The sequence below is a fragment of the Lagopus muta genome, chromosome 13 (genome assembly GCF_023343835.1).
Source record: "Lagopus muta isolate bLagMut1 chromosome 13, bLagMut1 primary, whole genome shotgun sequence".
NCBI classification, from domain to species: Eukaryota; Metazoa; Chordata; class Aves; order Galliformes; family Phasianidae; genus Lagopus; species Lagopus muta.
In genome coordinates this window covers 17,077,470-17,103,736 of record NC_064445.1, presented here as the reverse complement: position 1 = coordinate 17,103,736, position 26,267 = coordinate 17,077,470, and the positions used below count along the sequence as shown (strand labels likewise).

The following is a 26,267-nucleotide window of genomic DNA, read 5'->3' as shown; positions in this document are numbered from 1 at the left end:
AGGGCACTGAAATATTAAATATAGTGTTGCTTTAAACTGAACAACTGTGGTAAATAAGTATTAGACCAGATAAAAATCTATTTCATTACAATGAGAACCCACTTGAATTAAAAACAAACAAGAAAAGTCAAAATAATTCCCAGTAGAGACAGCTACTACATAAAGAAACTTCTCCTTCTTTAAGCAACTCAAATGCTGAAGAGAAGCTTTGCTGAAGATGGAACTTCTGTTTTAGTGTTACAATCTGATGGTTTTCATTATATTTGACAGCTTTACCTGAAGGGTACTAAAACTAATTTCCACATGGGAGATGTAGTTTTAAGAATTGAAAACCATATAATCATGAATGAAACATGTTTAATCTTAGCATTTTCAAGGTATTGATGCTGCTACAGTCATCCACTGGGTTCTTCAAACGCGTGGTGTACATGCGATGGCAGTAGGCAGCTCCTTGCAGAAGGCTTATACCGTGTTGCTGGGCACATTCTTAGGACCTAACTTCAGAAACTTGTGTTTCGTCCGCCTCAAAAGTTGGGTTGTCAAGGGGAGGAAGAACAGCCGCAGCTGAAGTCTGAGATTCATTATTTACAAGATGTGTGTTGTCATCTGTCCAGAACAAAAACAAGATGCAAAGGGTTACAGGCAAGCTTTACTACCTTAGGCAAAAATGCTTGCTTTATTTCTACAAGCCCACTGCAGCAGTCCTTTCCCAGCACTTTTCCCAGACAGCAGGAAATCCAAAGTCACTCCCTAACTACCACTCTTCTGCTGGCTCTCAGTTTGTGAGCACATTCCTGCCATTTTTTGTTATTTCTAGCAGTGTTCTCTGGGCTTTGCAATCCAATTCCCACTAGTGTCAAGCAAGCCTAGGTTGTGTACAGCAGTGGCAGAAGGCAACATAAGGACATAAAGTCCCACTACAAGGAGACTGAGAATTCTCCTGTCTTTATGGTACTGAAAATGGGCATCAGGAGTAACTGAGAGTCAGGAGAAACTGTGAGAGACACAGCAATTTGGAAACAGTGGCCTTATCCTTACAGCCTGCCTGTCAGGCTGACATTAGAATTTGTTCTTTCTGCTCAAGGTGAGAACAAGGGCCCACACCATACTGCTTAGTCCCACATCTCTTCATTGGCTTGTAGGAATGCAGATTTCAGCTTCTGAAGTTTAGCCTACGGAAAACGCCTTCTCCTTAGCCAGTGTGCCCAAAAAGGGCACAGCGTCCCATAGATGGCAGCAAATCCCACACTTTCCAATCAGCTTTGGATCCAGCAGGAGAGCTAAGCAGCTTCAGCACCTCTCCCCTGTCTGAAAGCCTCTCCATTTACTCCTCTTTCCAAGGCAACACCAGAATCCAATGGATATTTACATTAATTTTTTTTTTTAAACTTGGAATCATTCCATTAAACAAACAAAACCAACTATGTCTGAGCAGAGCTGATTATTAACAGGTATTTTCAATACTACGTGGAAAAATAGAGATCATGGCCTCAAGAGACAGCTAGCCCATAAGGAAGGGCTCATGTTAGCTTGGGAACACAAGTGAAACACCTCTAGCTTCTGCATGTAACTAGAAGAAAGTTTGTGAGAAGCTGCTCTGTAGCTGTGAACAAGTCTCCTTGCTTTCTGTGAATGAGCTTGCTTCCCCTAATACACAGTGCTTTGTCTTCCACTGTTATATATACACGGCCAAGGTACCACAAGGTTGTGTGGACACTCTACCAACCAGCAACCACCAGTAACTGCGGACTTGATAGAGATGTTACTGGTAGCCCCCCCCAGTAACGAGTACTTCTGTTAAATTGATGAACTTGAGCTCACCTCCACATACTTTCTTCAGGATCAGTAAACCTCACACAGAAGCACTGGTGCTTTAGCATTAGAAATACACATGGCTCTTGTTAAAAAAAAAATAATACAAGGTATTTGGGAATGCTGATAGCCTTTTCAATTAAAACACTCTGAAAGTGTTCAAGGATGATTCAGCCTAGACAAAAATCTGAAATTCAATAGGAAGTAGTTGTCGTGTTTTGCAACATCTGTGCTAAAAAAGGACAGACTTCCCAAAGGTTTTCTGAGTATTTAATTACTTAAATTGGACAGATGTGGTGGCAAAGCAACACTCACTCATCCAAGACAGCCTCCAAAGAGAGAAAGAGAGAAGGGGCTTCTTTAGAAATTTCTTCTGGCCTGCAAGTAGTATGTATGTGATTTTCAACTACTCTTTTTCTTGACTTCTGTTTGAAATTCAAGGTTAGATTGTACTTAATTTGAAAACAAAGTGTAAGTGCCAGAGCCAAGAGTTAAAAGGAAGATTAACACTACTCCAAAAAACAAGCACTGTTGTATATTACAAAGGGAAAAAAACCCTAATGCTATCATAGCACAAGCAATGGAAGGGCAATGCAATCCAACAAGTCGGGTGAAGCAATAGAACTTACTTTCTGATGCTGCCTGTTCCTCCAGAACTGATTCATCTGCTCCTTGCACAGAAGCATATCCAGATGATGCAGTTTCACTGTGGCTGTCCACTTCATTAATTGAAGTGACATTTGAAGTCCCACTGGATACTGTGGCTTGCACAGACTCTGCCCCATCTTCTGCGTCCACCTGTGTGAAAAAGAGAAAATGGTAAAGTTACAGCTTCAGGGGGATGCATCTTTCAAGGAGAGCAAAGCTTTGAGGGACTGGATCTGGTGGACTATTACCCAGAAAAAAGAGGATTACAACAGAAAAATGGAATTCTGCTGTCAACCCCCAGCATCACAAGTGAAAACCAGCTACTGCCTATTTAGAGTGGGAAGTTCAGATACAGCTTCTGTATTCTTTAACCAGCTCTTCCTTTTTATTACCCAGTACTAGGAAAAGACAAATTTTCCTCCCACTCAGTGCACGCCTCCATCCACCAGCCCAACTCTGGCATATATTTCAGTTGCTCAGGCATTGGCAACAGCATCTTCCTCTGGTGTTCGCCACGCAGAGCAGTGACAGAATGCATCAGTCCCTCATATATCCCAGTACTGGTAGCGACCTCTGCCACTAGGTAAGACTGTGACTTACCTCAACGCCTAGAACTTTGAGAATGTCACATTTGCACATGGGGCACGTCCTGTGTTCTAAAAGCCAAGGATCAATACAGTTCTTGTGGAAAAGATGGCTAGTGGAGGAAGCAACCAAAAAGTCAGGTTTCACATAAGGAAAGATGTTTGTGTAGCAGCTTTATCTACTAACACAGAATTCACTGATTCTAGAATTGCCTTGTTTTGCCACACATGGCTGTTGAAAGTTACGGCTAGTTGCATGGTCTCAACCTTTTACTTGTTTCTCTGCACAACTCATAAAAACGACTGAGTTATCTATGCTACATCAGTGTTAATGGTTTTGTTGTAGGACTTCTGTTGGCTTTTTTTGTTTGTTTTCAAATCACCGTGCTATGTACTTCTAGATTATAATTTCAATAATACAGATATTGGCACCTCAACCTTAGCCTTAAGCTCAACTTTCGTCATGACGACACAGACATAAATAGCACTCACTCCTGCTAAACCTACATAAAAGAAATCTTGCCAAGTTATGTTCTCAAGATAAACTATACTCCCACACATTTACTTTGCCTATGCAGTCACTGTATATTTCAAGTGGACATTTGGCAGACTGCACACACAAGCAATTAAACACAGTTCAGCCATCACAAGTGGAAATGTGTGCTTCTACATAGGTACTCAAACCCACAATGGGTTTGATCTAGGGGACAAATTTAGGAAGACAGCTTGCAACCCTGTAACCTGCCTGTTCCTTCTGCCTGAATTGAAATGGCAAAGCTCTGTTCAATGTTAATCAGCACTCTGTTATGAGACAAGTGAAGAGTTCACCACCTTTGGTGTTCTACACCCAAGCTTGATAATGAATTCTCCAATTAAGCACACGTAATCAGCACCTCCTTCCAGCTGCACCAATGTAACATCTGTAGTAAAACCTGAAACTACCTTAATGCATAGTGATTGTGAGAACTTGTACTCACGTCTGGTGTATCTCTGCTACTATAAATGCTTGCAGTTTGACTGTCTGGACAAGAATGCCTTCTACAAACACATACGCCCCAGATATTTAGATACCACTATTGTGACTCACAGAAGCATTCAGTTGCTTGTTTCTTTTAGGCATGCAGTTAAATGCTTTTAACATGTAGGGTTTGTACACAGAGGCTGGCCACCAACATCAAGTAAATTCTTGAAGTACATAACAGTTTATAACTCACATGAGAGTTTAATATGGTTGATATTGGCAGAGATTATCAAACAAATATGGTTATCTTAAGCAAGTCCCTACTGCAGCCATGTTTGGGCCAAAGAGGAAGACAACATCACAGATACTTAAAAGCAGCCTCAGAGCAAAATACAGTACAGCAAATTCACACATAAAGAATACCTTAAAAAGAAAAAGTAATTTCATCTGAACCCAGTAAGTCACGCTGTGCTTTGCAAGTTCTTACCAAGGAACTAACAAGAGAAGTCAGCTCTTCTATCAGCTCTACACATCTAGCCAGTCTAAATGTCTCTGCACTCACGGAATTTAGTTCATTAATGTACAGGACTACCCGCTAGCACAAGCCTGATAAGACAACTGAATAACCATCAACACATTCCTGAAAGCTTATTCAGTCTTGTTTCATTCTAAACTGCTAAGCATTAGGTGAAGGAAGTTTGCAGATAGCACTTTCCAAGGCCAGCCTCTTGGTACCCAGCCCGCTGGGACGGCTACCGCTCCTACACACACGGCTTTCACAAAACCATAACCTTGTGCAAAGGTAATGCCAGCTCAAATTTAATAGTGTCTGACAGGTGGCACTGCTCAGAAAACAACAGCCACAGATTTTCCCATTCTTCAGAATTAGATTTTTTCCCCATGTCAAATTTTTTCCAAGCACTTTCTCATAATCCTCCCCGTGTAAAAGCAGTCTTCCCGTATAAAATTAAGTCCACGCAACATTTAACTTGATCACTCTTGTAGCCTCCTGATTTGAGAAGCTTTGCCACAGCAATCTCATTCAGCAGGCACACAAAGACACACAGAACAAGTTTCCTTAAATTCTGAAATAGCTTCATTGCTTATCTTAGAAACAATCAAAATATTAGTGGCATGTTGGGCTTCCATAGGAGCACAACAAGATGCAACAGTAGAGAATTCTAGAAGAATAAACTGGAGTGGCTCTGTAGTCAGCCTGGATGTTCAGGTTGAGCGAGGTACAGACACAAGCTGTAGGAGCACACTGCCAGAGTACATCTACAGTTTGAAATACTATTTGACAGAGACTCAAGAACTCTTGCTCTACAGTGATTTGATAGAAGCCTGATCAGCTTCGTTAACACAGCAGGAGGAACATCCAGTAAAGGCAAGCTTTACCATTTTGAATTAAGGGGCAGAATGGAAGGCAACTTACTTGCAAGTCAAGATGCGCACTACTTCATTTGGCTTGTACAGCTCAATGCACACGGCACAGCTATCTCCATCAGGACCAGTTTCCTAAAGTGGAGAAATCAATTTTCACCTTTAATCAGCTCTGAAAGCTTCCTCTGAACTCCAGTCAGATTTACTGAAGACAAAGGGGTCTAGGCTAAAGTAACATAAAATAACTCTGACCCATAATTTTAAATAAACACTTTTTATGGATTATTTGTAGTAAAGCTGACATTTGAGCAGAAGCATTGAAAGCTTAATCCCATGGTTTAGAAACAGCTGTGAGCTACCAGGAATCCAGTTCTGGGCTCCCCATTTCAAGAACAACAGGGATCTCCTAGTAAGAGTCCAGTGGAGGTGACTAAGCTGGGGAAGGGCCTGGACACCTCCTGTACAAGAGTGAGACACCTGGGCTGTTCAGCCTGGAGAAGAGAAGGCTGAAAGGGGATCTGATCAATGCCCTAACATCTAAAGCATGGCAGGCAACTGGATGAGGCCAAGTTCTTTTCAGTGGTGTGCAGTGATAGGACGAGGAGTGATGGCCAAGAGCTGGAACATAGAAGTTCCACATAAATACACAGAAGAACTTCTTTTCAGTGAGGGTAGAGTGACAGAGCACTGGAACAGGCTGCCCAGAGATGCTGTGGAGTTTCCTTCTTTGGAGACACTCAAAACCCATTTGGTAGGGAACCCCTTTAGCAGCGAGTTGGACTCGATGGTCTCTAGATCACCCCCGGTCCCTTCCAACCCCTGTGATTCTGGGATTCTGCGATCACTGGATTATTTCAGTCAATACTGCAGAGATTTGGAAACCACTACCTCCAGTGTCAGCCAGAAGAAGAATAGCCACTGACGATGATTTTGCTTTTCAAGCAAAGCATTTCTGGCATTTTCCATATCAGAAAATTAGGACTTCTCAACACAGCAAGACTATGGGTAAGACGTAAAAACACATACATATGACTTGTAAGTATGTGCAGATTTCAAAGACTTGTGCCCCTGAAAATAACTTGGCCTGAAAGAGGAAAAGGCAGTTATGGGTTCCAAGAGGTTTCTGCATCCTCTCCCAATGGGAAGGACGTACTCCAAGCTGTGTGAGGGCTGTGGCAGAGTGCTGAGGCTATACCTTGTCTCCTTGCTTCAGGGTGCGCAGCTGTAACTGTCCAATGGCCTTCTTGGCTTCAGCCTTCAGTTGTCGCTGTAACAGAAAGCAGTCCTGGTTAAACACTTATTTTTCTCATAGCTCCTAATGTCTAAGCAAGCAGGCACCAGTTTTATAACCCAGATATTATCAAAACAAGCTAAGTAAGCATGACCACGCTATTTAGGTGAAACACAAAACAAGTTTCAGGACAAATTCATGTGGCTATTGACTCCAGACAACACACCAAGAAAACACTTGCATATGATTTGTTTTTACCTAGGCTTCTCATAAAGCACGGTTTCTCCTTTTAGAAACCATAAGATAATACCTTGATCAGATTAGACCTAACCAAAATAAACAGAAAGCCTCAAATGGGTATAGAAGGCTGAACACCAAGTCCCACAGCCAATCCTGCACAGCCTCACACCTTGAAGGAAAGGTGAGGTTCCTTACCCAGCACTAAACCACCACAGCACACCCTGAACCAGCCCTCTGCCCTACATCTTACAGAGCCAGCAGCCTCCTGGCACCAACCACTCCTGTCAGGTGGAAGAACACAGTTTTATCAGTGTGGGTTCAAAGTAACACACACACACACACACACACACACACACACACACACACACACACACACACACACACACACACACACAATTCAGAGCTTTCTTTATTTCTATCCCTTGCTAAACAAATCAAATGAGCAGCCCCAGGAGGTTTGCAAAGCAGCTTCAATGAGGGCAGAGGAGGAAGCTGAAGTGCATTCCCCTCCATGCCATTTGCTTGCTGCTGTCAGGATACCGGGCAGAGATGAGCAGGAGCAGAAGCCCAGCTTGCCTGGCAACCGTTGCTGTCCAGCTGTCAGTGCAATGCATTTAGTTAGCATGGGAGCCAACAACCCTGTTTAAAGGTCACAGGTTGGTGCTGCTCTACCACTATCACCTGACTGTTCTCTCTGGTGCACTTACTGCCTCTGGACACAGTGGTGCATCAGGCAGCTCTGGCACTGCTGTCCCAACCCAAAATCCTCTTCCAGATTCAGCTGCTCAGTGCAGAGCACCGCACTGTCAACCTTCCAGCACTGCTCCCCCTCATGCATTTTACTTCAGATACAAGAATCCTTTCAGGCTAAAAGTGCAGGACTAATGGCAGAAGCATGGAAGAGACAAGCTGGGGAAAGCTACTCATGATACCTAACAAACTGAGCAAACTGATAGACACTGAAGATTAATGTCTATTAAACATGATGATCTGGATGCAGCTTCCAGCTCCCAACATCCATAAATTGCTGACCTCTGGAATCTGAGGAGGAGGACTGGGAGAGTCAGATCACTTTATGCTCCTGTTGACTCTATGCCTAAATACTTCTAAGTGCTGGAGAACGGGGTGTGGGAAAGGCTGGGCTCTGGGTCAAGTAAGCACCCCAGTTCTGATGTTTCAGCAGTCTTCATCTGGCTGAAAATTAGTCCTCTGAGTCTTCATTAGTGCCCCGTGCCCCTACATAAAATTCCCTGCGGTGAAGTAGGGCAAACATGTTGATTTAGATGGTCTGCTGCTATCATGCTGTTTTGGTACAGCCAAGCTTGCTGATACTTAGTGTTGCTTTGTGCTTCTAGCCTACAGCATCAATACACAAACTTTTAGAAGCTTAATGGCTATAACAATGATCAAGGACGAGATTCATGCCATCCTAAGGTGAAAAATGCAAGCATGCGTATTTTATTTATTAGGAACAAGAACCAATCAAGTTTTCTTCAAAAAACCTTGTGGAGTTCTTCTGCTGAAGACAGCAGCATAAGTTTCTGTATGACACTTCAAAATCATTCTCCTCCTGTCAACGCTTCAACCAGAAGCTGTAGAGAAGCAGCCACACAGCTGTCTCTGAAAATCCCCGAAGTCTCACTAAAACACAGACTAGGAATGCAGCAATATCAGGTCCTGCACTACAGCTACTTGTTATAAACGGGGAATTAAACCATCCAGGAGCGTACTCCCCTGTGTAGTATCTAATCTACACATCTAATGTCAGGGCAAGCATATTGACAGGACCCAACTGGCTGCAGAAACTGCTGGCAAACAGCAAAGTGTAAATGTACTCAACGGGCTGCATGATTAATAATTTACCGAGACGATATTTTAAGTTTTGCCAGAGCACAAGTTTAATGGCTGTTCTTGAAATGCACCAACGGCAAAGTCACCTTTAACATTGATTATGTAAGTACAGCGGAGCACAGCTCCGGGGGGATGGAGAAAGGTTGCAAGAGGAAGCATTTATTGAGTAGGCTACCAGAGATCCAAGATACTCAAGCCTGGAATGTCAAAGCATTTTGTGAAGCCAAATTTTTGGAGCAAACATTAAATGTTAATGACTCTAAAAGTTTCAACAACCCTACGGCCCTTGGGGAATGGAGGGTGAGCAGAAGCTGACTAGACTGAGACAAGAAAAAAGACAGAATCAAGGTATTACAGTCGGGTCAGGTTCTGGCTGCCACCCAGGCTCTGGCATGCTGAAATAGGCACCTGACTGGGAAAGGTAGATGTGCTGTTCATTCCCCAGTCCCTCCCGGGGAATTTAATCACCAGCCCCTTCTGCACCCTTGCAAGTACAGCCGTGGCAGCACAGAGGAGCCAGCTCTAAGGAGGTAAGGAACTTCCACTTTTCTCTTGCAAGCAAAGGAAGTTCCTCCCCACAGACAGCTACTGCCATGAAAGCAGTTAGGAATTCTGGCAAGTCAAGCAACTCACCTTCTCCAAAATCATTAATTAGGTCAGTTCTAAGCTGCAACACCTAATCCTTATGAAATCAATGGAAATGAAAACTTGAGCTCAAATAAGAAACCAGGCCACAGATTAACACGCTCAGTCCTTCTGCATTATTAAGAAAGGTTAATATACTGAGGAACAGAATTTGTCACTACTTTTTGGTACCAAGCACAGCTCCCCACTGCCCTTTCCTTGTTCTGCCACCTTTGTGCTCACAGGCCTCACGATGCAGTAACAGACCACAGAGATTGCCATTTGACTTCCAAGTTCACAAGAAAATGGAGTCAGACAAAAAACAGCCAGTTGTAAACAGCTTAACATGAGAAAATGCTGATCCATTTCAGCTCACAGTTAGGACAGATGTGTTATTAAACTTGCTTTCACTTGGACTTTAAGACAACATGAGTGGCTCATCTCAGTAGTCACTCAACTTTATAGAAAATTATAGTTTTCCTGTATACAATTCCTGCTCAAACTGAGTGAGAGACAGAGGTGCTGCCTTCAAGAAACATCTGCAGCAGAAATAAGACCTGGGTTATGTGTGACCAAACCAACTTGTTAAAGTTCCTTCACCAGAAAAAGCACGTTGTCATAGCAAGAAACACAGAAACTCTGCTGGTGAGTGGTGAAGCTTTAATGCACCCAACAGCCTCACTGTCTATAAAACAAGAGATGGCTTCTGAAAGCACTGGAGTCTGAAGACTTTTCAAGACAAGCCAAAGAAAAGGAAAAAACTACTGCCGAGATGGTAAAGACTTCAAAATCATCCAGAGCAAGCAAATGAGGCATACAAGCAGGATGTAAAGAATTCGAGGATACCAGAAATAGACCACAGAGCACTATTGGCAGGTCACATTTATCACAGAACTCTGCAGAGTGACCAAAGAGTCCCTCTTGGTTCTAGGGGTAGAACATGATGTCACCAGGAAGGTCAAAAAATGAGACAGATGCTCAGAAAGAATTGTAACACTGGTAGAGGGAAACATTCAGAAGACTTCAGAAGGGAAAGTTTGTAACAATTACTACCAGAACACAACTGTTCCCTAAGAACACTGCCCAAATGAATGTATAACCCATTGACACCTGCACAGAAGAGGGAAAAAACCCTTTACTCCAACAAATAACAGACTAAAGTCCGGAGAGGGTTTCCAAATGGCTGAATGACAGCAAAGTTCCACAGGCAGCATGCAATCTGATAAGTTGATTGACTAATATTCAGTGTTTCAAAGTCCCTATTTTGAGACTTAGAACATGCTCTGAAAATCCAGTAAGCTGGTTAACAGAGAACACCATAGAGCCACATTTTACTAGTTCCTCTTCACCAACAAGAACGTCTTTGTTATTCTTTCCTCATCTTATCCTTGTAAGGTTAGTTTTTAGATGCTTTGGTACAGAAACAATTGAAAAAAAACCTACAAAACAATTCTGGATTGTCTTGAGTTTCACTTTTACAAAGTAGTACATTTATTCCACTATGTCAGAGAATCTTTCTTTGATTCTGGTACTTCATAAAGCACTTCATGGCTCCTTAATTTCAGATCAGCTGAAATCATGTGGAACTGGCATGTCATTCGTCAGTGTCATTTTTCAATCTAGACTAAATTGTGTTGTGTGTACACAGAGCCCAAGATAGAAACAGTTAGAGAAGGAGCGGGCCAAACCAACTGGATTTTCCCAGTGCTGTCTACCACTAAGCATTAATAACAGCCGTAGCTCTTTGAAAGCCTGAAAGCTCAGAGCAGAGCTGCACTTCCACAGCTGCTCTGTTCAATGCCTTCAAAGAAGAGAAGATTTTCTTGTGATTTGATTAACAGCATCTTCCGCAGATCAGTTTCTAGGGCAGCCTATTGTGATTGGAATCAAGTTCTCTCAGTGGGGCAGTTTGCAGGGAAAGAAGAAATTAATCAATAAGAGACAGCGTACCTCTGTCCACAGATGCTATGCAGAGGGCAGCATCAAGATACAGGGCTCTGTGCCATTCCTCACGAGAGGCACCACAGAGGCAATTCAGTGTGACATCCAGGAGTGGCAATGCTGCGTTTCACAGGCAGCTGTCAACTTCCAGTCCTGCTCTTTCAACTACTCCTTTGTGTTTCCACGTTACTTCCAAGTGTGGAATATCAGAACACAAAGAGGCTAAAATGAGGTCTGTTCATCATCCACAAGACTACATTTAAACAACAGGATTTCAGAAGAACATCGACCAAACTGAGCTAGGTGCTACGGTTACCGGAAAAAACAGCATTCAACAGCAGCCACGTTCCCTGCAACTACAGCAGGGAGAGAGACTGAGGTGAAGGACAGCAAAGAGCAGTGGTTACACAAGTTAGCACTTCAGAGCCTAAAACGTCAGTCCTAAAATGTTACACAAGCCCAAAACTGGCCTAAATCTCAACACCTGCATCCAGCTTTTAGCCTCAAAGTGTTTTCAGAATGATCTGTTCAGGAGGCCCAAAATCCCCAAGATAGCAGTGAAGCTCAACAGGGCACATCTCCTTCAATGGCAGAATGCCACTTCTCTATCTAGCTACTGATCTCGAGGTAGTTCCCCGAGCAAGCTGGAGTTAGAGGTCACACAACAACTCTTCTTTCACAGTTGAGGTAAGTCCTGCAAGAAGCAGCACTGCATATACCACAGGTCTCCTTTGCAACAACAACAGTACTTGTACACGAGCAACTCAGAGCTTGTTCCTGCTGCTGCCCATCCTCTTTGACAGGAATCATGCTAGGACATAGATCTCACTTTAAGGCTTTTCCTTAAGCCCTGAAGGAGCAGGGACAAGTTGGGACTGAAGGCAAAACTGTATGCATTTGTTATATCAGCTGATCGGACAATTGCACAAAAGAGAGTTACCCAGAAATTTAACTCGTTAACAATGGCCTGCCTGGGGTTTAAAAAGAACACAACAGTGGCTTTTATTCAACACCTAATTGAGGCTGTCACGGCAACTCTGATAGCTTTCAGTTAGATAAAAGCTTTCAACAAGACGCAGTTTCCCAGCCTGTGGTCTATACTGAGGTGGCAGAAGTCGTGCACCATTCTGGAGACACGTCAGTAGTCTGTCTTACGCTGCATTACAGCTAGCACACAGGCAGTGCTATGTGGGAAGTGTGAGGGTCAGCTAAAAGCAGTTTAGCTCTCTCACTTCCCCCACTACATCAGTATTATTGCTGCATTGCTCTTCAGGAAGTAAAATCTGTAGGAGAAAGTTGGTTAAGCATGACCAGTTACACTCTCAAGAGAACCAGACAGGTGCCTTCCTGCCATTTCTTTGAAAAGTTTTTAGCTGTTTAAAAATACCTCCCTTAGCTCACACTCTCTTTCCTTTGGAAAGAAATTTAGTCAGCTTGGTGCTCAAGCACTATTTCAGCTTCATCATCCACAGCATGGTGGCTCAGGGGGACAGTAAGTGACAGACACAGCACCAACTCACCTGCTTCCTGGACTGGGCCCTCGTGATCCTGAATCTGCGAGCAGAATAAAAAATGAAGTAGCCCACAGTTGCTGCTGTGACGATGAAAAACGACACGGAGACAAAGAAGATGGAATAGTGGTTCATCCAGGGACCATGCTTTTTGCCCACTTCAATAACCATGGTCACTTTCAGGCCACTCTCAATCCGGCGCAGGATCTCCATGCCTTTCAGGTTGCCAATCATAATGGCAACGATGCTTCCTGCACCTGCAAAAGAGAAACAGAACCCACGTTCACCACAGCTGTATTCCAGTCAGCTTAGAGGCCCCAGTTCAAGAGCCAAAGAACAAACTGTTAAGCTTCTTGCTGGCACCTGCAGTTTTAATATAACTAATAGAGTCAGTGCCATCTCCTTGTTCTTGTTCAGCTGAACAAGTACGTCTGATTACTTATGAGCCGAACTGTATTCAGAAACCATTCCTCTCCATACGGCTCCTCACTCCATGTAAGACACTCATCATCATTTCAGACACAGTGCTGACAGTTTACACTTCAGCTTGCCTTTGAGCTGCGTGAAGTTGAAAAGCAATCATACACACATCCAGGTCAGCTCCTGCCCAGATGCCAGGCACAGAGCTGGCAGCTTACGGATGCTTCCTGCAATGAATCTGCCTCCCTCCCTGCTCTGCTACTTCTTAACCCCTCTGCCCTAAATTTGACTGTGCCACTGAGGCATCAAACAACCAAAGCTATATGGACCAACCTTTGCTTCTGTATGTTCTAGAGATAACTGAGAAACACTGGAGCGAAATCTTGTGGTGATTACAAATGCAGTGGGTTTCAAATGTAAATTTAGAGACAAGAGAATATTGATTTGTGCTTGCCTTTTAAACAGTCAGTAGTAGACAACAAACTCCCTTGTAACAGTACAGCAAGCTATCCAGAGGGCCCAAAGAGCTTTACTGTCAGAAGGAATTTCAAGCAACCTTGGTCCCTAAATAATGACTTGAACAAAGATGCTTCCATTTCAAGTGACAAAGCAATTGCTGAGAACACTTCATGCTATTGGTGGGAACATTAAGTAGCCCAAACACAAAGTTGTTCTTAGGAGAAAAACAGAAAAGGGGAGATGAGCAAGTAATCACTGGCTGAAAAGTAGATTCACAGACTAGCCAGCAAGGAGCTCCATGGCATTAAGCCATCAGCTGCACGACATTCATAACAGATATCACACGATGAAGCAAAGGCTGTTACAGAAGTGCTATTTTTAACTAACATCCCAGCCAAACCAATTTTATTGGGGAGACCAATATTTTCTCTCCATTAAGCAATCTCATCCAACCTTCCGCTATCAAAACTCAAACCGGTGTTAAAACACAAAAGGCTCTCATTTGAGAATGCACTTATTAATTGTCTATCTTGCCCATGTAATGTCTTTGACCCAAGATGTCCAAACATGACGTCCAGCAATCTTCCCCAGTGTGACTAACCTCATCTTCTAGTCAGAAAGCCTTCTGTAATGAGAAGTGCATCTCAGACCAGAGGTGAAATAAGAGGCAGCCAGACTGCGCAGCTACCATCCTTTATGATGAGCTGGGATTGGTATGCCAGTTACAAAACGGGCTGGAGGCAGGTGATAGGAGCAAGCAAAGAATTAGAGATGGGGTCAGGTCAGGAGCTGAGACTTTCTACTTTCGTAAGAGTAGAGGAAAGCGTGGGAGAACTGATTGTGACAGCAAGAAAATAAGAAGCCTGCCAAAAAGCTTGTACTGCCTTCTGCCTCACCAGTCAAATATAGCTTGTGGTTAAGTGCAATATGGCAAGTAGCATAGGGATGCCTGTTAATGAATTGTCACCATCAACGTGCAACACCATTTCAACTACTAAGCCACCTGGTGAGATGGAGTTTCACACCCTTTAAAAAAAAAAAAAATAGACAACTTCAATTTTAGTTTCAGATCATCACTTCACCACGATTCACTAGAAGAGAATATTCTCTCCTGGTACTTTTCATTTTTTTCCTCCCATCCTCAGATATTTCTCACAATTTCAGCTACTTTGAATCAATACACATCAGCGGTCACGCGGCAGGACTTTAGATCACTGACTGCAGCCACTGAAGGGAGGAAGGCACCTCAGGCAGCTGTTTCTGCTCCTCATTCATTCAGGCACAAGCTGCTGGTCTCAGTGCAACACATTAATGCTTATTTACACCTATGGGGGTGGAGGAGAGGAGGCATTGCTTCACAAAGGAGCAAACTGGCTGTGTGCTGAGGTCAGAGCTCAGTTTAGGCACGGCAGCCGTGGCAGTTAGACTTTCACCAGCCATGAAGAAAGCACACCTTGCAAGTGAGAGCTTTGACACTGCAGAAACAAGGGCAGATTGAGAGGGTGGTTGTGTCTACCAGCATCTGCACTGCTACCCCACAACAAGCCCCTGCTGACCTACATCAGTGCCCATCTTCAGTACTTTGCATTATGGGGGCAAGGCTTTAGAGCTGACGATTCATTATTAAAGGCACTTACAGATGGGCTAACGTGACAGCACACAGAGCTAACCAAATGCCTTGTGCTGACAACAGGGAAAGGAATTCAGAAACTGCCCCTACAGCCTGAGGCCCCTGCTCACCCAGGCCAACGCTCACCATCACAGGGGCATCACCCTTACCTCACAGAAAACAAGGCCTCCCTCCTCTGCCTTACTTACTTCAGCAGTGCCCTGTTAGCTCAAAGCCCAGAACCCACATTTAGCCTGCTGCTGCACTGCTAGAATCAAAGCAGTGAGGCCAGCCTGCACCCAGCACTCCTTGAGCAGCTAGAAGGATCTCACCATGACAGGCACTGCAATGTTACCGAGCCCAGGGAAGTGGGCTCTACATCTCTGGCCTAGGAATCAGCTCCTGTGATTTAAGCAAGGCTTTCTGCTACAGTTTTTTTAAAAAGTTAGAAAGTGAGATTAAGCTGTTAATAATAGGGTCATTGCTAAACAGAAGCAAAACCCGTTTAGTTAAACATTTCTCAGCCTCTCCTTTTCCATCTCCTATGAAATTAGAGAGGGAAAGTTAGTCAGATCTTCAGACAAACACAATCTGCCTGTGTAGGTCTGGAGATCTGCAAAAGGTTCCTCCCAAATGATAAGGCAGCACGGCACAATGGTGAAAATCCAGAAGAGGCTGTTTTGCAGACACAGGCAGGCACAGCCAAAACACAAGCATTCAAAGGGTTCTGCAGGGTGAGGGAAGGAGAGCTAGCACACAAGTGCATTTGGCACGCAAGGAGAGTACAGGACCCAGGATCACAGCTTTCACCTTCCTGTATCAGGTTTACTTAGACGCAGAGTGGAGTTTCATCTATTTATACCAATGTGAGTATCCACGTTCAACTGTGCCTGCAGAGACCTTCCTTGTTCTGCCATTCATTCCTACTCTGTAGGAACACAGAGAAAGGGCTGGCAATTCAGTAGAGAAATTCAGCATGCAAAACGTGCACAGAGCCAGCAGGATTAACTCCCGAACAGTGAACACCTGCTCCTGCGCTGGCAGGGGATCAATGTCACCCAGTGCTACTCCTAAGCACGCTGCAGATAAGCCAGCTCTGAAGCACTGCTGAGCGTGGTGAGACCCTGTGGCATGCGTCAAGGCAGTGCCTGCACGGCAGGTCAGTGCCCACGTACTGCACTGATACCTCTGCAGCCCCGTACCTTGCACTGCTGACACCAAAGTGTGACAGTGCTGACATCACTGAAGCAGCTCTGAGGAGCTGTCAGGATGTGTTCAGTGTCAAACCTGAAATTTCTGCCTCTTTTTTTTTTCTTCTTCCTTTCAAAAGAAGAGAGAAGTGACTTTCACAGATACTGATCAACTACAACCAGTAGTGGACACTCATTTCTCCCTTCTCTGTTGACACTTGCTGTAGTTGCTCTTCCTTCCAGGTAGTTAACAGCACAGCCTCCAGACACCATGGGGATTCACAAAGTGAGACAGAGACTCACATTAAGGAACGCTCTGTGTTTCCCTTAACAACAATATGATATTTTCTGTCCAGACCGCAGGCTCACTGCTATTAAAGCCTTCCTATGATAAAGAAAGTGTATTAGGAAGAAGCTCCACAAGCACTGCAGGTGGAATGAATAAAACAGGACAAGACCTAAAAGCCCAGAAACTACAGCCACAGCAGGAAGACTGCTAGGAAGCTTGGTCCTCCGGAGACCCAGCCATAATGACACCAGCTTTCCTGACCTAAAACTGATGGAGAGCACAGCAACACAGGAAGGCCACGGCAGCTCTCCAAAAGACAGCTGCTAGGCCTATGTGAAAGCATAGCAGGCATATTTCCTCAGCCAGGATGAAAGTTTAATGCTTCCTTAACCATAATTAAAATTCAGCCCTACTGCAACGCATCTCCAGCTTACAGCAGATGCACTCGATGCACAAGAACAAACCACACACAGGGCTCCACGAGAATATCACCTGCTGCTACAGCCAGAACAACCATCCCTTCTGAGATGGCCTTGGTAAGCAAATCCTCCCATCTGGACAGGAGCTGCTGTCACAGCTGTGTGTCCTCCAGGCTGAAACCCTGCCCCCTGCACACTCCTGTGGGCTTAATGCTGTCTGCAGGCAGCGGCCACAGAGCAGCAAAATGTCTTGCACACACCATCCCTCTTGCCTTATCTTCCAGATCCTATGAGAAAAAGAGAAAACTTTGCTGCTCTAATTTTGCTCAATGCAGGCTTTGCATTCTGCCTGTCACTGTGTGTATTTAATAAAAATGAAGCACAACGTGTAAAGAGCCTGTTATAGTACCTGTGGTACTTTGAATCTTTGCTGTGTTACCAGGACCCTTCCAGTTAAGGCTAAGCTCCCCAGCTAATTAAATGTTGAAAAACAAGTTTTCCTTCAAGGAAACTTTTCAGGCACTGGAATTTAAGGAGCTTCTGTTTCATTCTCACATTTCTCATTCACCACTCGAGTTTCACTACCAGCCCAACAGAACTGGCTCAGGCTGGCAGCCACAACGCCAGCTCTGTGACCACACACTGCTTTCAGTGCAGCACATTTCCAGCTCTAATACACCAGCAACTAACACCAAGCATCGCCCGGCTCTGCAGCTCAGGCAAAAGCTTCAGCTATGAAGCTTGCCATCATGATGCACTGCTGCTTCCTCCTCTACAGCTGACTTGAACACAGCAGCGCTGTTACTCTCTAGTATCTAATAGCACAGAAAATTAAATCTAAGAGAAATAATTAACATTTCTCCATGTAATACTTTTGCACAACACTGGCAACTGCGGGCTTGCATGAGACACTGAGAAAGCTCTTTGACGTGAATGATTAACTTCCTGTTGTTTGACAGGTCTGTATGTCAAAGCTCGCTCAGAATCTGTCTCCGCTCTTCCAGCCTCACTTAAAACAGGTTTCTCATCTCGTTCAGATAAAGCTCACCATTGGAACTGCTTTGCGTTGTTTAAACACGAGCTGAATTTGGTTGCTTTAGAACAAGTCAACTCATGAAAGCCCCTTTCATTCTGTTTAAAGGCAGACATGTAACCTGGGGCAAATACAATAGATCTTCTAATGCAGCTTTTCTCGGATAGCAAAGGCCAAGCCCATCACATCCTTTGCCAAGAACAGGCTGCAACACAGCCCAACGGGACCCCTCCCCTCCAGGGGGGAACCTGGCTACAACAGTTTCCTTTGGGCATTTGAAGAAGGCAATAGTTTTGTAGGCATTTTGAAGAAAGAAGGTATAAAGCAATTACAGAAATTACAAGGGCTGCTCCAAAAAGACACGCCTCCTGTTTTATTATCTCAGCCCACAATGTTAGAGGCAGATTATCTGTGGTATGGCTGTAGAGGTTGAACCTTCCACCAACATTCTGGTACATTTCACTGCTCTACCACAGATGGCAGCAGAGAGGCAACCTGATAAATTAGCATTGGATGTGGAAGTGTGTATGAAGGGAAGGTGTGCCACTGAATTCCTCCACGTGCAGGAGGTGGTACCCACTGACACCCATCAGTGCTTGCTGAACGTTGATGGAGACCAAACCATAACTGGGGGTGGGTGCTGTGTTCCAGCAGTGGTGACAGCAGTGTGAACAAGTCACATTCTGGACTGCCAAGCAGGATCCTGTTCATCGCTGACAAAAATGCACAGTTAATGATGGTGACTATGTTGAAAAACAGCATTCTGTAGCTGAGAATTCACTCTGCCCTCTTATTTGTTGTGTCCTTGGCATCTGTTGTAGTTTCCATGAAAATAAATAGGAGGCAGTGCTGTTAGAGGAACATACGTGTTTCATAACAAGGGAAAAGGCTAAAATGCCATGCACACAAGTGACAAAATTTCAGATTGTCACATTTTCCTCCTTGACAAACATCTGAAGTTTTGCGTCATGTTTGAGGGCAGTGAAATTAAGCCCCAGCAGTTTCAACATTGTTTCTCTTTGACCAGAGCCCTTGTGCAACCAACAGACCCCTGCAGCACAGCTCCAAGCTTCTTCCCTAGGGCGCAGCCCCGTGCTGCACCCAGCTCACAGCCAGCACAGCCAACAGCAGCGAGATCCAGCCCAGCAGCCAGCCAACACATCTCCCTCAGGAACACAACATACAAGGGACATCATTCCAGGAAAGTCACTCAGAGGGGAAGGAAAGGAACGGAAGCAGTGTGGTACAGCTATCAAAAGCTAAACGTCATCCTTCCCCGCTTACAAAGCTGGGCAGCCAAGGCCAGCTAACTGCAACTCATTTGACACTGCAGCAGCAGAGTTGTTTTAATCAATAAAAATGGAGCACTATTTTTTTTTTCTTAAAAAAATTAAGCAGCACTTCAGAAGAACAATGCACTGTTTTCTCCCAGTGCTTCAGGACTGAGATGAAGATGCAATAACAGATTAAGGGCGGCAGACACTGCTACAGCTGAGTAAGTTCTGCCAGAGACCTGCCACAGGATGAAAGGCTGCTTTTTTAAAGAGCGTGCACCACCTTGCACTGAGACCTTCGGAGAATGCACAAGAACTGTTTGAAGCACCATGGCAAGAGCTGAGCACCCATCCCTCAGCACTAAACAACCATCAATAGAAGCAGAAGACAAAAAAATCTACTTCTGGTTTCAGTTGCTTCACAAAGACGATGAGCAAAAAAAGCAGCCTTGTCAGTTTAACAACTCAAGGAAGAGAGAGTCAAAATACAAATCCTGTTTTTCGACAGGTGGTGGCTGGCTCCTGGCTTGTATCTACACGCTGAGGCACCTGCAACACAGAAGATTGGTCTAGCTGTGCCTCCAGCCTAAGAGGAGCAGCAGCCTTGGCTTTGCTCAGCCCCCTGGGCATCCCTCCCACTGCACCACGGTCAGCCAGCCACCCAGAGCCAGAGCCACCTCCCGTGCTGCAGCAGGAAGGCAGAGCCTGATCACTCTCCCAGCAGACTCCTGCCACCTCAGCATGCTGCCTGTTGAGGCATGTGTGTGGTGCATTTATTACACCGCCTTTCATGTTTAGGTACAGCTGTTGGAATACTGCTTACCTCACTGCATTGAAATAATAAAAAAATGGGGGGGTTCTGGTACTTGCTAAGCAAGCTTGTACAAGTCTATTAGCGTCTCTTATGGCAGAAGGGAAAGGTAAGTAACAGCACGCACATGCTGAGCCCCAATTTCTGGATGTGATGCAACTCTGAATACAAAAGCTGTTGTTTCCAGCATCACACGGTGCTATGGATGTAAGCTTCATACCTGGCCTCAGAAGCAGTCAAACCATGAAGCCTGCTTGCTAGCTCTGCTCTAATACATGCTATAATGTTTACAGAAACAATTACTGCTTTCCAGCACATGCAGAAGGCCGAGTCTTATCAGGAATGCTGATCTGACCAAACAGCACCTTTCCCAGAAGATTTCCCACAGTCACAGACACTGCTGGTGGAAATTTCATCCTCATGCCTTTAGTCCCACACACTAAGCTCTCCCTTTCTCAGCAGGGAGGATTACTGAACTGATATTCCAGGAGCAATTTAAGCCTGGGCAAAGTGACTTGCCCAGTCCTGTCCAGTCTCTCCCCCTTCTACTCCTCCTTTGCTCTCTCCACCCCAAACATCACCCAGTGCCAAGACAGAATCACGCACTTCCAGGCTGCTTCTCAGTTATTTAAAGCAACAGCCCCTTACGATCCCAGTTTTTTTTAATTAAGCTGTCTTCTTGAACACACTATGATCTAAATCAAACGGAATCCACTTCCAGCCTGCTTTATTTTGCAGCTGGCACTATGCCTTATCTCTTCCTCCTCCTCATACAAACTACAGAGGTAAATGTGCAACAGCAAGACACTTGAGAAGGTTGCAAAAATTGGCAGTAATAGGCAGCAACAGCCAGGGCTATAAAAAGGGAAATAAGTAAATGCACAGCAGCAACACAGGGAAATGTGAAGACTAGCAAGAGCCTTCGGAGATCCTGAGCGTGGCGAGGGCAGAAGAGAGAGGAACAAAGAAACCCCTGCTAACAGATGATTGTATCAAGCAAAAGAAAAGCCTGTTGGGGAAGGTCATGCTCACAGCCCAGTCTTGGCCTAGAAACACAAGCATGAACACTTTACAGCCCTCACCAACACTACATTTATTAATCCTGCCCAGAACAGCCACCCACTGGCCCCGGGAGACTGTCTGGGTGAGGTTGGCCCCCAAGCCAGACACACACAGCCCTTACTGTGGACAAGGAAGATTTCTACAGATAGAAGCATGGGAAACTACCACCAAACAGGCTGGAGCACATTAAGACTAAACATTGTTTTAAATAACACAAATTTCCATAGGCTCCCAGTGGGTCCGAGAGCTGGAAACCAACCTGAATTCTATTTGGTTAAACAGTGTTAAGAGTGATCACTTGCCAAATGAATTCAACAACCACCAGCATTACCCCCCCTCACATTCTTTCTGAGTCTTTAGGACTTGTGCAAATGCTGCCAGGCTCTAAATCTTGGAAAATGAAACCATCCTTGAGCCCAGCAGCCAAGACAGCACACTTGGTAAGCGCACCACAGTGTGAAGAGGGCTGCCCCAGAGATCTGAGGCATGGCTTTTGGTCACTGACACTGGCAAGATTGAAATACTCCCTTCCCATCTGCCTAACGGTATCTGAAGCCCTCTGCAATAACAGCAGCCAACGTTCCCTACGGAGAATTCTTCAGCAAATATTTTCAACGGCGTTCAGCACTACTGATTTAGAAAATGCACCGCTCACCCCCTTCCCATGAGATGAAGCCTGCCACTATCAGCCTCTGCTCTCAACAGTCTGGTGGCAGCCCAGATCTCACTGGAAATGAGCAAGTTTGAGGCAGCTAACGATAAAATAACACAAGTCAGCACAATGTGAGCCAGGAGGCACCTGTCTGCAGGCGGAAGACAGGGCACATTTGATATGATCAGGAAAGCACTGAGCCAGACCACTGTTTGCTCAGTGGCATGTCTGGGACCGGAGGCAAACAAGCGCTGTTATTGTTTTAGGGCAGCAACCCCACACAACGAAGCCTCTGCTGCCACAGCTGTCACTTAGGATTTTAATTCATCCTTTCACATTTCAGCAGCCCATAAAACCAAGGAGCAAGAGCTCTTAGCACAACTATTCCAGGCTATTTAAGGGTTGGTGCCTATCCTGCATATTCTTCTATGGCACAGGGGAACCTGAACTAGATCAACTGCTGCCACCAGCAGCAGGCACCAGTCTGAACCTCAGTTCCTCCCCTGGGTGCTCGCAGACCTCTGAACTGTGGTCAGCCCCAACTCCTGCACCCCCACAGACCCTATGAGGTTGAGAATCAGGCTCAGCCAGACCCACTGAACCATTCCCAGCTGTCTGAATGCCCCTAGAACCTTAACTTTAAATGAGGGAGCCATGAACTTGCAGTTCAGGCACCAAACACTTACTCTCAGGACCACACCAGCGAACTCCAGGCACTGCAGGCTGCAAACACTGCCCTGGATTTGCTCCGTGCAAACCCTGCTCACTGCAAAGCAGAGCAGAACTTTTGTTTATACAACATTCACAAAGCCTCAGCACAGCCTGGGCCTGCCATCCCGCCTCAATCCTCTGCTTTAGCAGGACCAGTTTTACAGGTCACATCTGCCTCTCATAACAAAGCCATAGCTTGTTTCTAAATATCATCCAAAGTTCCAGCAGAGCACAAGCACACTTCTTTGCCATATGCCATTTCCTCTAGACATTTGACTGCTGGCCTTAACCTTTGCGGAATTCCTGCAGAACAAGTTAAGTGGCAGTGCTATGTATTTAACCTTTCCTTCCCCTTTTCACCAATGGATGCAGTTTACAGACTCCAACCAGATCCTGTCAGCCCAAGATGCGCTGTTAGGGTTGTAGCCAGAACTGTTCAGCCACCTCCTCCTCCAATAAGCCCTCTGCAGATCGGGTGATGCGCTCCTCGAGGCTAGCTACACAACAAGAAAAGCCAAACGAAATCACTGCAACAATTTCTCAACCAGCAGAGAATCCTCCTTTACCAAATGCAGGGACACACCACCAAGAATCTAATGCACCCTGACACCACAGCCTCCTAACAGTCCGCTTCTATCTTAAGTCAAGGTCCACCTTTAAAACAAACCAACTCTTACTGCACGCTTCTCTCCCCCGCATGCTGCTGTTCTCCTCCAACCAAATGTCTTTTTCAGAAGGTCAATACAGATTGCAGAGAGGTGCAATTATAGGCACAGAGCTGTACTTTGAAACCCTGCTCAGCCTGCCACAGAGAGGTACCATCTTCTTACAGTGAACACAATTAAAGCTAGAGTTTGCTAATTGATAAGGTGCTGTGCTTATAAAAGTATAAAGTAAATATTACTTTGGACTCCGTTAAATCCTTGACGTTCCATGCGCTGGAGACTCTCAAGCAGGAGTTAATCACATCTGGTCTGGCTATTTATTGCTTTCTGCTGTTTTTATTGGTAGTACTTATTTACTTATTTTTAACAAGTTGGCACGCCTGAAAGTTTCCACACAGACTGATATAGTTTCCACTGATATAAGCCATAAAGATTTGTCAGACTAAACATGCTGATTGTAAGCCATAAACTCTATCAATGCAGGTGACAAGGCTGCTATGGAGCAGCACAGGCACTCTGAGTCTTCACAAAAGGAGCTGCTCCAAAAGCCCAGGCTGACTCTCCAGAACACAGAAGCTGCCCTCACCAGAAAGCCACCGTCCTGGTTGACATCAGTTTGGCTGGGAAGTTTCAGCATGCCCTGGGGCCTGACACCTGCCATGGGGAATGATCAGGACAGCCAGCAGCACTCCAGCATCAGCCCCTCAGCAGAGCTGCAGGCAGCACGGGCAGGGAGGAAGCGCTCCGCTCAGAGCAGCCCCGCAGCAAGCAGATGGCTCGTCTCAAGGAGCAGCTGCCAGCAAGATTAAGATGCCATAGGTTTCCCAGCAGCCAGGATGGTGGAGAGGGCAGAGGCACAGCTTTTCCCCTCACAAACAGCTTCAGTGGTGACCTGCCCCAGTCAGCAATGCAAACAGCCCTTCGGAGCTGCTGGGTCATGCGGGCACACAGCAAGCAGCAATGCTGCTGTCAGCAACAAGAGCCGAATCCTGACAGCATTTCATAGAATGGCTTGGGCTGAAAGAGATTTAAAGCCCCCCAACCACTGCCATGTGCTGGCTGTCCCAGGGCCACCCAGCCCGGCTTTGGACCCCTCCAGCAGTGTGCGCCCACAGCTCTGGGCAGCAGCCCCTCATCGCCATCCAAATACAGAATTTCTGCCTAACATCTAACCTAAATTCCTTCTCTTTTAGTTTAAATCCGTTCCCCCTTGTCCTACCACTATGTGCCTGTGGAAAATATCAGTTCCCCTCCCATCAACAAGTTCCCCTCAAGTAGTGAAAGGCTGCAATGAGGTCACCCCGCAGCCCTCCCTTCTCCAGGTGGAACAAGCCCAGCTCCCTCAGCCTGTCTTCACAGGAGAGGTGCTCCAGCCCTATGAGCATCTTCATGCACCCTCTCCAACAGCTCCATCCATTTGTCAGCAGATGATGCGATTACACCAGGAAGCCCTGTGTCTGAGACAAGAGCCCAGACTCCGGGTTTTAAATTCTTAAAGTGGAGCACACCTCATTAAGACTGCAAAAATGAGCCTCCAAAAGCAGCCACCATTCCCTTATCAAGGGAACCCTCTTCTCATAAAGGGCGCAGCTGCAGGTACACTGTTGGACAGCCCAAGCTTTAAGATCCACTATTCATTTTCACTGTGGTGTCAGGATGGGGCTGCCCAAAGCAGTGGCACTGGGTAGCACACGGGCACGGCAGGGAGGTGCTACCTGCCCACCACACAGCATGGGGCACGGCAGCCAGAAGAAGCTCATCCCAGCTCTACAGCAAGACACCTCTCCTGCTGCCACCAGCAGACAGGAGCCTTCAGCCGAGAGCTGCTGTCAGGAAGCACTAGTTTGGAACGCAGCCAGAACGCGTTCATTTGACAAATGGAGAGCCCGGAGAAGGGAAGGGGGGGAAAAAAAGGCAACAAAAGCGCACTGCTGTCAAGCAAGAGGCAGAGGAGAGTCTCTGCCATCTCTGCAAAAAGGCGATAGCCTTTAACGGAGCTTTTGCTCATCCCGGTGTAAGTAACGTTTTGCAGATGAAAGTTATTTATGGAAAATCAAACCAGCCCCATACCTGCTTCCAGAAGCGGTTAGCATGCGAGCAGGGGCCGAAACACGAGAAAGAAACCTGTGAGGGCCCCAACCCATCCCACGGGCCGCACACAGCGGCTCCGCGCACAGCCTCACCGAACGGCGGCCGGCGGCCCCGCTCCTCCCCACCCGCACCGTGCAGCTCGGGCGGCCGCTCGCCCCGTTCAGCCCTCGTTTCATCCGCCTTAATTCAGCTGCGACGGCGCCCGAACGGGACCCGCTGCTGCCCGCAGAACCCCTCGCCGCGCCGACGGGGGGAGCGAGGCAGCGGAGCCCGGCTAACGGCGGGCCGGCCCCGGCTCTCGCTTCACCCCGGCGCGGCCGCCCGCCCGCTGCTCACCGGCGTGGGACATGGGCAGCACGTCGTTGCCGGTGCCGCGGTAGTTGTAGATAACGGCGGCGGCGGCGCCGCGCTCGGCGGCCAGGCGGATCTTATCGGCGAAGCTGCAGCCGCCGCCGCGCTGGATGAGGGCGACCCAACCCGAGCCGCCGACGGGTGCCGAGCTGAAGTTGGTGAGCGCGCTGCAGGCGTTGAAGGCGTCGCGGCCGTCGGGCAACACCAGCAGCCCCGCGGCCGCCTGCAGCGGCGAGTCCTGCCCGTACAGGCCGCTCTCGCCCGCCTCCCAGCCGCTCCGGTTGCCTCCCGCACCATCCTCCCACGACACGTTCAGCCACGCCGTCCACACCGCCGCCGCCGCCCTCACGCCGGGCTCCGGCACGGCGCACAGCAGCGCGGCCACCGCCGCCAGCAGCCCCGCGGCCCCCGACGCCATCCTGCACTGCACCGCACCGCACCGCAC

At 46.4% G+C, this 26,267-nt stretch overlaps 1 protein-coding gene across 1 annotated transcript; it reads right to left on the bottom strand.

Annotated features, from left to right (window-relative positions):
- Positions 1-394: 394 nt before the first annotated feature.
- On the bottom strand, positions 395-26,267 carry RNF128 (ring finger protein 128). The gene is made up of 7 exons (XM_048959584.1): positions 25,808-26,267; positions 12,796-13,043; positions 6,584-6,655; positions 5,441-5,523; positions 3,061-3,157; positions 2,442-2,610; positions 395-606 (listed from the first exon to the last, which is right to left on the bottom strand). Exons 1-7 carry the CDS (start codon positions 26,238-26,240, stop codon positions 488-490), a joined length of 1,221 nt encoding a protein of 406 aa, XP_048815541.1. The 5' UTR covers positions 26,241-26,267; the 3' UTR covers positions 395-487.

Bases quoted from the DNA above. Each gene is read 5' to 3' on its own strand.
- RNF128 (XM_048959584.1), bottom strand. From the start codon at position 26,240: ATGGCGTCGGGGGCCGCGGGGCTGCTGGCGGCGGTGGCCGCGCTGCTG. The intron at 6,656-12,795 runs GTGAGTTGGTGC...TTTCTGTTACAG, and splicing joins GGGCCCAGTCCAGGAAGCAG to CGACAACTGAAGGCTGAAGC. The intron at 3,158-5,440 runs GTAAGTTGCCTT...TTCCTCCACTAG, and splicing joins GTGCGCATCTTGACTTGCAA to CCATCTTTTCCACAAGAACT.